Consider the following 13,560-nt stretch of genomic DNA (forward strand, 5'->3'; position numbering starts at 1 on the left):
AAATGGATTAAAGACCTAAATGTAAGGCCAGACACTATCAAACTCTTAGAGGAAAACATAGGCAGAACGCTCTATGACATAAATCACAGCAAGATCCTTTTTGACCCACGTCCTAGAGAAATGGAAATAAAAACAAAAATAAACAAATGGGACCTAATTAAACTTAAAAGCTTTTGCACAGCAAAGCTAATTGGTTTTTAAGCTGCTGATCCCCTGCATTCATCACTAAGACACAAAAACCGGTTCCTGCTGGAGTGAGGGCTGGTCTGTACCAAAGCAAAGATTCAACGGTCTTTTGTCTCAGTTCATGTGACGACTGCTGGTAAATGGGAAATTACCTCTAAGTTCATCTTTCAAAAAACAACTGAAGTCTAGTCTAACTTTTGAAGGGTGCTTAGTCTATAACTTCCTGACAGGTTGCTGGAAAGAAGTCAGAGGAAATTCTCAGAAAGCAAGCGGGCATATGGTGCCAAAGCAAACAGTAGGATAAGGGGCGTTGGTACACGTCCACTCCAGAGCCCTGCGCCTCCGTTCTCTGGAATGCTCCATGTCTTGGAGAGTTCGTTTGCAAGAGCTCAACGCTTGCACAGGGTTAATGAGAAGACTGAGTCTGGGGAGTTACGAAGGCTGTGTCTGCCGTTCTCAAGGTCAAGACCACCAGCAGTGCCTTCGCTCTGTCCACCGCAGGAACTCAAGACTTATAAGTGCATTATATCAACCATACTTCAATTTTTTAAATTAGTTAGTTAGTTAGTTAGTTATTTTTGGCTGCGTTGGGTCTTCCTTGCGGTGCGCGGGCTTCTCGTTGTGGTGGCTTCTCTCGTTGCAGAGCACAGGCTCTAGGCGCGCGGGCTTCAGTAGTTGAGGCACGAGGGCTCACTAGTTGTGGCTCGTGGGCTCCAGAGCACAGGCTCAGTAGTTGTGGTGCACAGGCTTAGTTGCTCCGCGGCATGTGGGATCTTCCCAGCCCAGGGATCGAACCCGTGTCTCCTGCATTGGCAGGCAGATTCTTAACCACTGTGCCACCAGGAAAGTCCTATATTTCAAATTTAAAAAAAAAACTAATAGATTTATAAAGTTTTTTTTTTTTTTTAAAAAGGACATTGACATTTGGACTCTTCAAGTTCACTGAGCAGATGAATGTCAGACGCTGTTCACGTCTCTGTGGGACAGAGAGGACCAAGGTAGCCCTGCTCTCCTGGAGGGAAACTTGTTTCCCTTTCCCCTTTCCCTAAAGGGAAACAAACAATAAACAGGCAAACTCATAAAAAAGAATTCAGATGAAAGAGCTAATAAAACACATGACGGTGACAGAAATCGTGTGCTGTGGAGGAGTATTCTAGACAGCAGTTACACTGGGGAAAGTACATTTTCGTTGAGAAGGAGTTGCCATTTTTATGTCTGAGGGAGGAGACCCCCCCCAAAATAGGCATGCCTTTGGCATTTAGAAGGAAAGCTGAGGCCAGGGAGGCTGCAGCGCCGAAACAGTGGGGCAGAGGGGGAGGTGTTGTGACGGCCCAGAGGCCGCTGGCAGGAGCTGGACCAGGCGGGCACGCAGCCCGGGGTGAAGGGTTGCAACCCAGAAAGAACACCTTGGTCTCCTTCTAGATCAAGTGTCCAAGCTCGACCAACCGAAGACTGATTCCCTTACTCTCCAGCCCAGGCTGTTTAGAACAATCAAGACTAAACAGGTCCCAAGCGAGCATCTCCACGAACAGTAACCTGATGAGAAAAATGTTTCGGCTGTAATAACGGACGTGTCTTTCAAGGGAGAGACACGGGGATGAGCTGGTCATGTTTGTGAACTTTCTGGCCGTAAGAAAATGATTTCCGCTCCCAGAGAAGTCAAGACGCCAGGGGCGGCTTGCCTCCCGCCACCTGGCCATTCACCCGTCACCCTCACCAGAATGACACCTTTAGCATCTTTCTCCTGCCAAGTCAGTGGAAACGCAGCAGACCTTCCCATCAGCAAAAAATCACGGTTACCATTATGAAGTCAAAAGCATGAATCTAGGCACCTGAGGGTGCAAGGAGCTGTGTGAGACGAGAGATAAGGAAAGGAGAGAACTTCCTAAAATATAAATTGGGTTGCGTCACTCCCAGGGGCAAACCCTTCCAGTGGCTTCCTATGGAACCCAAATAGAGTCCAACTCCTGACCTCGGACCATCCACACAGCCCTGCAGGAACCGACCCTGCCCTCCTCCACCTCCTGGGAGCCCTGAGAACAGGGAAGAAGGAGGGGGTGTTCAGAGGGGGCCTGTGTGGCCCAGGCAGACACAGAAAAAGGCAGATTTGAAGGAGTCTTGAGGGATGCTTCAGAGTTGGACTAGTGAAGAGACAGGCAAGTGAAAAAACATGCAGGGAGCGAGCGTGTGTGTGTGTGTGCGTGCATGCCTTGGGGAGGAAGGTGAGTGCTGTCTTTGATGGTGGTGAGAAAAACTGGGGAGGGATGGGGAGGGATGGGGGTCAGCTTCTGATCACACTCTAAAGTAAATATAGTCTAAACCCATATGAAAGCCCCTCAAGAAGCGGCAATAGGTCCAACATCACCAGCTTCCCCTCCCAAGTTGGAAAAAGTCACTCTTTCTCTGGTTAGCCCCGTTGCAGTAATTGTCATGCACCTGGGGGCTGTAGCAAGAGCCCTGGGGTGCCGCCAGTCCACCCTGATTTCGTGCACACCCGGGGTTCAGATGCTCAGGCCGTGCCTGGACTCCCAGGCCCTGTGACCTCAGACAAACATCCATGGACCCGTCGTACCAGGAGGCAAATCGAGGACGCCTGCACCGACAGGGATGTGGTGAGCCTCACAGCGCTCTACAGAGTTGAATTATTATCGCTTCCAGCGCTCTCTTTTGAGCAAAACAACGGCTTCACAAGTTCCTAAAGCGCTGACAAGTACTCTCAGAATGATCCATGGTGCCCATCACCCGACCCCTCCTTTTGTGACTGAGTAATGGGAACCAATGGGAAACTATCCCCTTTGGCTTTGGGCTAATCTGGTTCCTGCATCCATTTTGTTTGGTTGACTAGAGGACTTAAAACTTCTTTTCATTAGCTGCCACTGTTTAACACTCAGAGGAATTTAGTTGCACACTCAGGCCCTGGCTTGTCTAGACAAATAAGATCTGCAGCATCTGTCTCTTTGTGGCTGTGGCTGAGTGGTGCTAGAAGCACCGTCCTCCTCGGGAGGGGACACCTACCCATCTCCAGCCGCCAGAGTCACCGATGGGCCTGGTCCCTAAAGGCAAATGGCTTTGCCACCTTTGTTCTAGATTTTAAAATGTATCCTTTATCCATAAGAGAGGCACTTTGGGATGCTTCGTGGACGCGATCCCTGTCACAGGACACTGAGTACGCTTCCGGGGCTGCAGAGGAAACAAATCTGGTAACACGGGGCCCCGACGCTTCCGGACCCCACGAGGCTTTCTCCCCGCTCTCCATGGACACCGCTGGCCCTCGAGGACCCAGCTCACAACGCTTAGCTGTCAGACGCCACATCCATCCCCTTTGTCAGAGGCTGTCCACACACAGACTTTGGGAATGAGAGGACTTTGGAGTATGAGCTCTTTAGGACTGACGTCAGCGGCGTTTTGTCACACCAGCATAGTTCTAGGGCTATGGTACAGTAGCCAACACGGCCCGTGATGTCTAGATAAGATAGGCATGAGCCTCCCATATGCCAGTCTTGTGGAAAAATACAACATCCTTCCCAAGATTTCTGCCCATTCGCAAGGGGCTTAAATTCCTATGGTCGTAGGGATGGGGTAGGGGAGGAGGGTGCGTGTGCCTACAGAGGGGTAGTTGGAGGGACCCCGGGGCTGATGGTACTTGGTATCCTGACTGTGGTGGTGGCTACACAAACCTACACGTGTGATAGAACTACACATGCACACACACAACGGAGTGCACGTAAAACTGCGAAAGTCTAAATAAACCCTGAGGATTGTACCCACGTCTGCTTCCTGGTTTTGATATTGCACTGCAGATACCTAAGATGTAACCACTGCAGAGGACTGGGTAAAGGGACCCCCCCTGTACACTCTTGTCTGGCAGCCTCCCGTCAATCTATAATTATTTTCAAAGCCAACATCCTCATGGCGTCCTCTGCGTCCAAACCCCAGTTCTGGGTTAATTTCACCTGCGGATCGTTCCCCCAACCCACGCTGGCCTGCACTGCACACATGCCCACGTGGAAGCCAGCCCTTCGCTTGACTTTCTCTATGTACACAAACATCACACACACACACACACACACACACACACACACACACACACCACATACGCCGCCCCCAAACCAAGGCCTCTGTGTGTGCAGGAGAGCTCACTGACGGCTGGGAGAGAGAAACGCAACTTGCAGCTTCATAAGATGCACCTCTAAGCGATACCTTAGCCATTTTGCAGTACAGGTGACCCTTGAACAACACGGGTTGGAAGTGCGTGGGTCCACTGACAGGCGGGTGTTTTCAGCAGTAAATACAACAGTGCTGCACGGTCCATGGTGGTTGAATTCCTAGACGTGGATGCAGGGGACCCCATCACACACACACACACACACACACACACACACACACACACACACCACATACGCCGCCCCCAAACCAAGGCCTCTGTGTGTGCAGGAGAGCTCACTGACGGCTGGGAGAGAGAAACGCAACTTGCAGCTTCATAAGATGCACCTCTAAGCGATACCTTAGCCATTTTGCAGTACAGGTGACCCTTGAACAACACGGGTTGGAAGTGCGTGGGTCCACTGACAGGCGGGTGTTTTCAGCAGTAAATACAACAGTGCTGCACGGTCCATGGTGGTTGAATTCCTAGACGTGGATGCAGGGGACCCCTGAGGGGAGGAGCCGACTGTACATTATACCAGAATTTTCGACCCTGCAGAGGGTCAGTGCCCCAACCCCCATGTTGCTCAAGGGTCAGCTGTATTATTCGGCCGTCCCTCTTTCTGTCCTCTCTGCTCTTTTCCTTGCACGTCCCCCTCCTTCGAAAACAAACAGACAAGAAAAGGCAAACACAATAGAGGCGAATTCTCCACGTCTGATACAGAGCAGTTTCTTTGTCTCGTTGAGGGTGTTGGCCGGGAACCTCTTCCACCTGCAGGCAACCTATCAAGGTGATTTTCCACTTCATGAAAGTCCGGCTCTCCAGGAATGCGAGGAGGCCAGCTGCTTTAGACAACGTGTCTCCCCTTGGGCGGCCTGGCCGGAGGGGCATCTGGCCTGAACAGCAGCCTTTGGGAAACCTGGTCTATCCGCCAGCCTCCCACTCACTCATCGGGGCTTCTAGTCTGCTTTTCAAGCCCCTTCCTTCCTCCCTTCCTTCCCCCTTCCTTCCCCTTTCCTTCCTTTCCTTTCTTCCTTCTTTCCTTCCATCCATCCATTCACAAATATTTGGCTGAAGTGCAGCCCTGACGACCCCAAATTGAAGAGCAGACCGTTTGCCCTGCATCTCGGCAGGTGTCCCACACACGGAGACGCTTCTGAGTCCTCTGTCACCCTAAATGCAGCCCTTGTTCCAAATGAGAACCATCTCTTCCCCTTTCCAAAGTAATGATTCTGAATTTTAATCCTGTAGAACATATATTTTAGAACATGTGTCAACGAAAAGCCAGAGGTACTTCGGGCATAAGAGGTAAATCATGAACAGACTCTCAGCTTCCGTTTGGGGCTTCTATTTCCTACTGCTGTATTACGGCAGGCAGCCTTTCTAAATCCTCCAAATAGAGAAGTTAAAGAAGCATTAGACGTGTGTGACGTTACAAGGATATAGACAACTACCCTTAAAAGGTAAACGGAACCCATTACGCATTGACTTTGAACGCTTGGCTCTCAGAACCAGGTAAGATTATTGCATGAAATGATTGCACAACTATTCATTCAGGTCCATTCATTCAACAGACATTTGTTGAGTGCGTTGCAAGCGGCAAGCCTGATCTAGTACCAGGAAGGCACAAACAGCAGAAGAAAACACAGGACGACCTTGGCCCTGGGGGAGCATGCATTTTAGTGACATTTGTTATGAGCACACCATGAGCCTTCAAGTTTTGGAGGAGATGCCAACCACTTTTAAATGCTAGGGAACAGGAAGCTGACAAAGGACACTGGGGGGTCCGTTTTAAACAGGGAGGTCAGGGGTGGTGGTGCTGTGATGAACTGGGAGATTGGGATTGACATGTATACACTAATATGTATAAAATAGATAACTAATAAGAACCTGCTGTATAAAAAATAAATAAATAAAATTCAAAAATTAAAACAAAACAAAAAAATAAATAAATAAACAGGAAGGTCAGGAAGGCCTCAGAGAAGGGATGGTGGAACAGAGATCAAATTTTAGGGGAGGCAAAACTTTTCCTCTGTCCTCTTAGGGTCTCCAGCTGGGCCTGAGAATTAAAGTGATCTAAGACACATTACCAGGAGAAACACACACAGATCGTCCCATGGACATGGGCACCCCCCAAGGGAACAAAGGCCCAGTGATCGGGTCGGGTCTGGGTGTTTATCCACCGAGTTGAGCAAAGACAGGAAACTATGGAAAAGTAACAATACATGGGGAGACTAAAGGAAAACAGGAATTATTTTAACAAGACTGCTCATTCGGATTTCTCTCGGCCTCCACGCCCCATCTCTGGTGACAAGACTGTTTCTTTCTTCCTGGTACCGGGAGGGCACCATTCACGGGGAGGTTTCATCTCCCGTTTTCAGGAAGAAAAGGGGAGGTCAGGGGGCCCTTCTTGCATCTGCTATTTTCCAAGTGCCTTTAGCTCAAAATAATCCTTGTGCGAAAGTGGGGTATTTGGGGTGGTATTCTGCCACCGTTCAAAGCGCAAAGTCCCTGAGGGACAGCCTGCTTGGGGTGTGAGAGACAGTAAGGGGGCTGTGTGACGGGAGCAGGTGGGAGAGAGGTGGTCGCCTGACGTCTGGGGGGCGGGGGGACACCAGCTCTCCTGGCATCTGGAGGGCTCTGTGTGGGGCAGGGTGGTGTTTCGAGCGGAGGCGAGATCCTAGTGGCCTGTGTTGGGGGGTGAGCAGGGGAGGATTGGAGGGGTGGTCAGAGTACTGGGAACTGAGCAGGGACCCATCAGTGTGGTTAGCATTGACCTTGACAAGAGCACGAATGGAACAGCTCCTACAAAAACCAGGACATCCCAAGCTGTCCTCGGTACCGGACAGCACAGGGCATCAGTCCTCTTAGATTTTAGAGTAGAATTACCAGCCTCTAATTAGCATCTGATTAAGTATGATCTAACCATGCCACTGAATTTAGACCTTTTTCTGATGCTAAGCCTACTGGAGAAATATAAAAATGTAAAATAATCCCTCTTTATCTGCTCTGTGCCAGAAGATTTAGGGATGTCATTTTTTTTTTAAGGCAGATTTAATTTTAGAACTAGCAAAAGAAATCTAAAAAGTGAAGTTTAAAAGGCTTGCAGAGGGACTTCCCTGGTGGCGAAGTGGTTAAGAATCCGCCTGCCCATGCAGGGGACAGGGGTTCGATCCCTGGTCCAGGGAGATCCCACATGCCGCGGAGCAACTAACCCCGTACGCCACAACTACCGAGCCCATGTGCCACAACTACTGAAGCCCGCACGCCTAGAGCCCATGCTCCACAACAAGAGAAGCCACCGCAGTGAGAAGCCCGTGCACCACAATGAAGAGTAGCCTCCGCTCGCCTCAACTAGAGAAAACCTGCGCACAGCAACCAAGACCCAACGCAGCCAAAAATAAATAAATAGATAGATAGATAGATAGATAAAGACTTGCAGAATTCCAACAACATAAATATTCTATTATAAATAACAATTGTTGCATAAATTGGTGAAAAATACTAATAAAATAACTAACATTTATTTTGTATTTACTATACCCCAAGCTCTGTGTTATTTTTCAGCACTTGATATGGATTATTTCATTTATTCCCCATAATAATACAATTAGGAAGGCACTATTATTAGGCTCAAGTTACAGATGAGAAAATAGAGACTCAGAGAGGGTGAGTAAGCAGTCGAAGGCCACACAGCAGGGAAGCTGTGCACCACTTTTACTGCTAAGTTATGCTTCCTCTGGATGCTGAAGAGCAGTTAGAAGCTTGGGCTGTAGAGACAAACAGAACACAGTCCATAAACCCTCAGCATTTATTTCAGATTTTTGATCCTCCAGGATTTTTTTTCCAACAACAAAAAAGTAGATCACCTTTTCGTTCACACTAGTTTTAGGTACTATTTAAAGAAATTATGCACCAAAAAAACCAGGAGTCTTTCCCATCGGCCTCTTCAGCACCCCAGCCCCCAAGTCAACTACCATTCATGGGCTGGAGTACACATTTCCAAATTTTTTCCCCCCAGGATGCTTGTTTTTGGACTCCATTTAATCAGACTTCATGTAATAAAGTTTTATTATTTAGTTATCTACTTATTTCCCAAATGTTTCTTCATGTAGAAGCAGGACAAGGTAGAAGTTATAATGATAAAGTTCTGGAGAGTTCCAGAACACCTACTGCACTTTTGCTTAATAGTCAAATTCCCATGCTCGTATCCTGCCTCTTCCCTTCTCATAAACATCCCACATGGTTTTAAGAATCCTCTCCTGTGCCTGCTTTGTCCCCAAACTCTTCACCCTGTGGCCAAGTCCACAAGCAATGCTGAATTGCTCATTAAATAAAAGTACATTCAGACTGTGTTCATACCAAAGGTCAAAGGATAATGATCCATATAAAAACATTGTTTGCCCAACTGGTTAACTGGCAGGTTCGAAAGTGGGCGCTCCTTGGCAATCCGTTTGTTGAAGCCAGAATGACAGCAATCACATTTCAGGCACAAGAGCTAGGCTGTTTACGTACTCTTTGGGCATGAATTATCTTTATGACACGCGGAGGGGCCAACCTTATCACTGGAACAGCGGATTAAATAATAATGTACTACCACTTGCTAGTCAGCCTTCAGTGCAATATAAGCAAATAAACACAGAAACAACCAACCATGCAGAAGAGAAACTTGGTATCTACTCTTAAATTCTAATATTTGGCAAAGTAGAAATTAACTTTCCATCTCCTCTTCCTTAGAATTGAACGGATTATAGTAACACACGCAGCTGAGGCAGTACGAACATACCTTAGTTAGTACTAGGGCTTCCTCCTAACCTATCATGGGTTAAATTCTCTTTACCTTAAAGCAGGCCCACCGCCCGTCTTGGGAAGTGGCCCATCCAGTGTGGAGTTTGGAAATTCTGGGGCGCCAGCAGATCACCTTTCAGAAAGGTCCTCTGAGCACCCCATTTCCCAATGATGGAGTTAGCTGAGTTAATTATAAACACCTACGGCATGAATGAACAACTGTTGAATAAAGTAAAACGTTTCAGGAAGGCTTCTTAAAATGAAGAGGTCAGAGATGTCTTTCCATTGTTCAGGTAAATATCGCTGCAGGGCAACAGGAGAAAACCACCCTGACGTTTATTTATGTAAGATTCCAGGATATAAAAACCAAATTCACCCTCCCTGGATGCGAAAGAGGCAAGACAAAAGAATGGGGAAGGGCTATGGACTCCAGCATCCAGCAATTCCACAAAACACTGCCGAGGGCCCTCCCTGTCCTAGGCACCCTGGATACAAACTACCGACAAAGAGCCCTTGCCGCAGATTTTCTGGCAGTTCCAACCTTCACATAGCATTTCACCACCAAACTCCTTTTTCACTCGGGAAGCTCAACTATTTAAGTGCGTACCATGTGCCTTATAAAGATTTTTTGCACTCGAGTTAGGGGGCCAGGGACTCATTAGGTGGTAAGGCTCATGACAGTCACTCTGGAAGCAGTGAGCAGGCTGGGAATACATTTTAAAGACGCTGTCAGCACTTGCTGGCCTGCCTCATTCAATGCTGTCCTGCAAGACATGCATTTATTATTTTTTTGTTTCAAAATATTTTTATATTGACCATGTATATATCTCTGGGTAAATCTAGTACATTTCTGAATAGGATTATACATTACATCTGCTTCCCCCAGCGCCCCTGTCATCCATGCCTCCTGGGTCAAAAGCAGACCTTGGAGGTAGAACTTGCGGCCAAGAGAGCTGAGTAGAGGTACTCGAACATTTGCTTTCTGCAACCAAGTGCTAACGTGGCCTCCTACCCTTGTTCCATTTTGCGTGATAAGCACCATATACTTGGCCAGGACCCTTCTCTCCTTTGAGCCACACTGGCTGGTCAAAAGCTGATAATGTGGAGAGCCAAGGAACAACACCGCCCACGAGGCGACAGGCCTCTGTAGCCTCTCCCAGGAGCCCATCCAGCAAGCAGCTGTCAACCACACACAAGTCCCTTGACATCCTGCGCAAAAGGCACGGGGAGCATCTCTGTCCTGAAGGAGGCAAGTGACCAACAACTACACCAAAGGTGCCGGAGGAACCTGAGGCCGGCCGGTGCCAACCGCAGCATCTTTAGGAGATGCAACAGCGTTTGCCTCCGGGACGGGAGGCCAGGTCTCCCAGGTCTCAGCAGGGCTACGCTGTACCCATCAGTGCTCTCAGGGACACCTACGATGGCAAAGCCAAGCCAGGCGCAAAGCTCTGGGTATTAGAACAGACACATGGCTCAGCTTACACCCTGTGCGGCCACTTGAGATCATCAGGAGATGGGTCTGGATGGAGCAGGGACAGGGAAGGGGTGAAGGAGGCAACTGAAGCAAATCTGAGGCGCTTAGGCTTTTGCAGGCCCACGAGCTGATTGCTCTTTTCATTCTAGACTAAATGCAAGCGACCTGCCTCGCGCTTTACCTCAATCCCCCTAATAAACAGGGATCGAGAGTTTAACTGGTAGAAACTGCTCCACGCACCCGGGCTGCAATAGGTCACATCTCTTACTTTGCTAGTCTCCTGGGCTCCACGGGCCTTTTAGCAGAAATCCAGCATCTCTTTCTGGAGGTGTCTCCCCCCGAATATTATATTAACCAAGAACGCAGGGAGGCTTATGGAATCGGAAAGGAAGGGTCAGTTCAGATTCCGCAGAGAATAAGGAATGGACGTGACAGTCACCTGCATCCGCAAAGAAGCCAGCCCTGCCGAAATGAGGCTTCGACAGTCTGGATTCTTCCAGAGGCTGCCAGCCAAGCCTGCTGTCTTGAGATTGTATCTGGCCTACCGGTGGGCTCCGAGTACTGCCCACCTTTGGAACCCACTCACTGGCACGGCCAGGTAGCAGACTGGCCCAGGAAGGCTGCCTCGACACCCGCCGCCTCACGGGCCCTGCACGTGTGCAGTCTCCTCCCCCTCCCCCAGTCAGCGGGGCTGCCTGGAGACTCTCAAAGGAAGACAACCTTCTGGGGTGTCCCTCTTACCTCCACCTTCTGAAAGAAGGCTCCACAGAGGCTCCAAAGTGACACATCCTTCAGTGGGAGGTTTGCCAGGGAGTCCCAGGGGTGCCTGCAAAGAGGAAAAGAAACAGATGCAATCTTTGCTAGAACTTTCCACATCAGAACCAAAGTTTGGAAAAACCGCAGGTTTGTCTGCTCTGCTCTACCTCCTTTGAGTGCTTCATCCACGTCACCCTACTCTCCCTTTCAAGGAGGCTCTTCCCCTGCTCGCCCCTCCCCCCTGACTCTCTCCTCTTTAAGCCCCTACTTTTCCCTCCAAGTCTACCTCGGTTTCCCCTTTCTATGTCCCTCCTCTCCTTTAAAAAATGTGTTTTTAATCAGTAGTTGAAATTTCTAAACATGAATTTATTATATAAATCCTGGTAAAACTTTCTAGCTGCATGGGTGTGAAAGCAATAATGCAAAATTACCGGAGAAGGCACTAAATAGGTCGTATTGTTCAAGCAGAAAAACTCAGTTAAATGATTTAAAAGAAGTTATTATAACACACTCTTTTCCCAGTGACCTTCAAATATTTATCTTCACCCATATAGCCCACATACCGTAATAGAAACCCAGACACAATGTTAAAACTAGCCATCCAGGGCTTCCCTGGTGGCGCAGTGGTTGAGAGTCCACCTGCCGAAGCAGGGGACGCGGGTTCGTGCCCCGGTCTGGAAGATCCCACGTGCCGCAGAGCGGCTGGGCCCGTGAGCCATGGCCGCTGAGCCTGCGCGTCCGGAGCCTGTGCTCCGCAATGGGAGAGGCCACAGCAGTGAGAGGCCCGCGTACCGCAAAAACAAACAAACAAAAAAACTAGCCATCCAAGATTTTAACCAACAACCCCATTACTGTTGGTACATGAGTTTTTGGTTTTTTGTTTTTTTGGTTTTTTTATTGGAGTATAGTTGGTTTACAATGCTGTTAGTTTCAAATGAGTTTCTTTTAAAAGTGAATTTAGATCTATCCTTTGTACTATCAAAAATGAAAAAGAAATTGCATATGTACTCTGCACGATAATGTGAAATAAAATACACAGAGCTACAAGAAGGGGCTGTGGAGAATGAATGGGCAGACATATAGGAAGCACTTTGATGGACATCAACGATTCTCTGGCTATGGATGGAAGAAAAACCCATCACCGGTTTGTTGAAAGATGGGCTCAAATGAAGTCAGGCCAAATGACAGGCCATTCCTCCACTGAGGTTCTGGAGGCCCACCCCAATCCTGTCCTCAAGAATGCTTTCTTCTTTGAGTTTTTTGTTTCCTGGCATCCAAATATATTTATACACAATCAGCAAACATTAAATTTTCATTAAAATTTTGAAAAAAAGTAAAAAGTAAAAATAAAACAATGAAATTTCCTGGAATAGTGTAAACCATGCCTTAAAAACATCAGTGAACTGCAAATGATTTTAATCATCCGTTGGCTCCAAACTTGTATTTATTTTGTATCTAGCTGGAGAACCAACTCCTTGTGGAGACCATCAGAGTCATTATTCTCCATTAAAAAGAACTTATTGAGATGAAATTCGTACAAGAGAAAGTAACCCCTTTAAAGCGAACAATTCAGGGACAGGTGGTGGGTTCACGGCTCCTCCTGAGTTTCACCTCTCTCCCCACCCCCTTCCCTGTTTCTCTCTCACTTTCCCTTGCCCTCCACCTGCCTTACAGGAGAGGTTCTGGAAAGAACTTTAGACTGTCTAAAGAGCCGGGGAGGATGTAAAGCTGTACGGGAGTCCAGCCCCCTCCCAGCGTCACTCCTTCTCGCTCCCTCTTGCTTCCACCTAGCCGTGTCTTCCTTCTGGCCTCCTCATATCACCTCCACAGCCCGCCCTTTCCCCCCTCAACGTCTTTTACTCCACTGACCTCCATTTCTCACCTCCTGGCCAGGTCCTGGGCTCACTCCTGTTCTCTATCACGCCCGCCGTGTTCCCCCCTCGCTCCATCTCCTCCCGCTCTTCCTCTCCTCCGCCATCAATTCCGTGCTCAGCTCTCCGTGGCCCCTAGCGGTTTCCCTCCTCCCCCTTCCACACACTCCATCTCTCAAAACCCCTTTCACTTGGTTCTCTCCTCCCCTCCACTCCCCCCTCATCCACCTCCCCCCAGGTCTCAGCGCCCCCTGCAGGTCCCCCTCCACTCCCGCCTCATCCATCTCCCCCCAGGTCTCAGCACCCCCTGCAGGTCCCCCTCCACTCCTCCCCTCATCCAT

General features: G+C 48.6%; 1 protein-coding gene across 3 annotated transcripts in view; it reads right to left on the reverse strand.

Moving 5' to 3' along the window:
• Window positions 1-13,560, reverse strand: part of PCK1 (phosphoenolpyruvate carboxykinase 1) — a 68,819-nt gene that overhangs the window by 35,694 nt on the left and 19,565 nt on the right. For all 3 annotated transcript variants that reach the window (XM_028498368.1, XM_055089922.1, XM_055089921.1), the window contains exon 2: window positions 11,334-11,418. In XM_028498368.1, coding sequence (XP_028354169.1) covers window positions 11,334-11,418 — 85 coding nt within the window. The remainder of the gene's footprint in view (window positions 1-11,333; window positions 11,419-13,560) is intronic.

Source organism: Physeter macrocephalus, chromosome 14 (assembly GCF_002837175.3).
Source record: "Physeter macrocephalus isolate SW-GA chromosome 14, ASM283717v5, whole genome shotgun sequence".
Lineage (NCBI taxonomy): Eukaryota > Metazoa > Chordata > Mammalia > Artiodactyla > Physeteridae > Physeter > Physeter macrocephalus.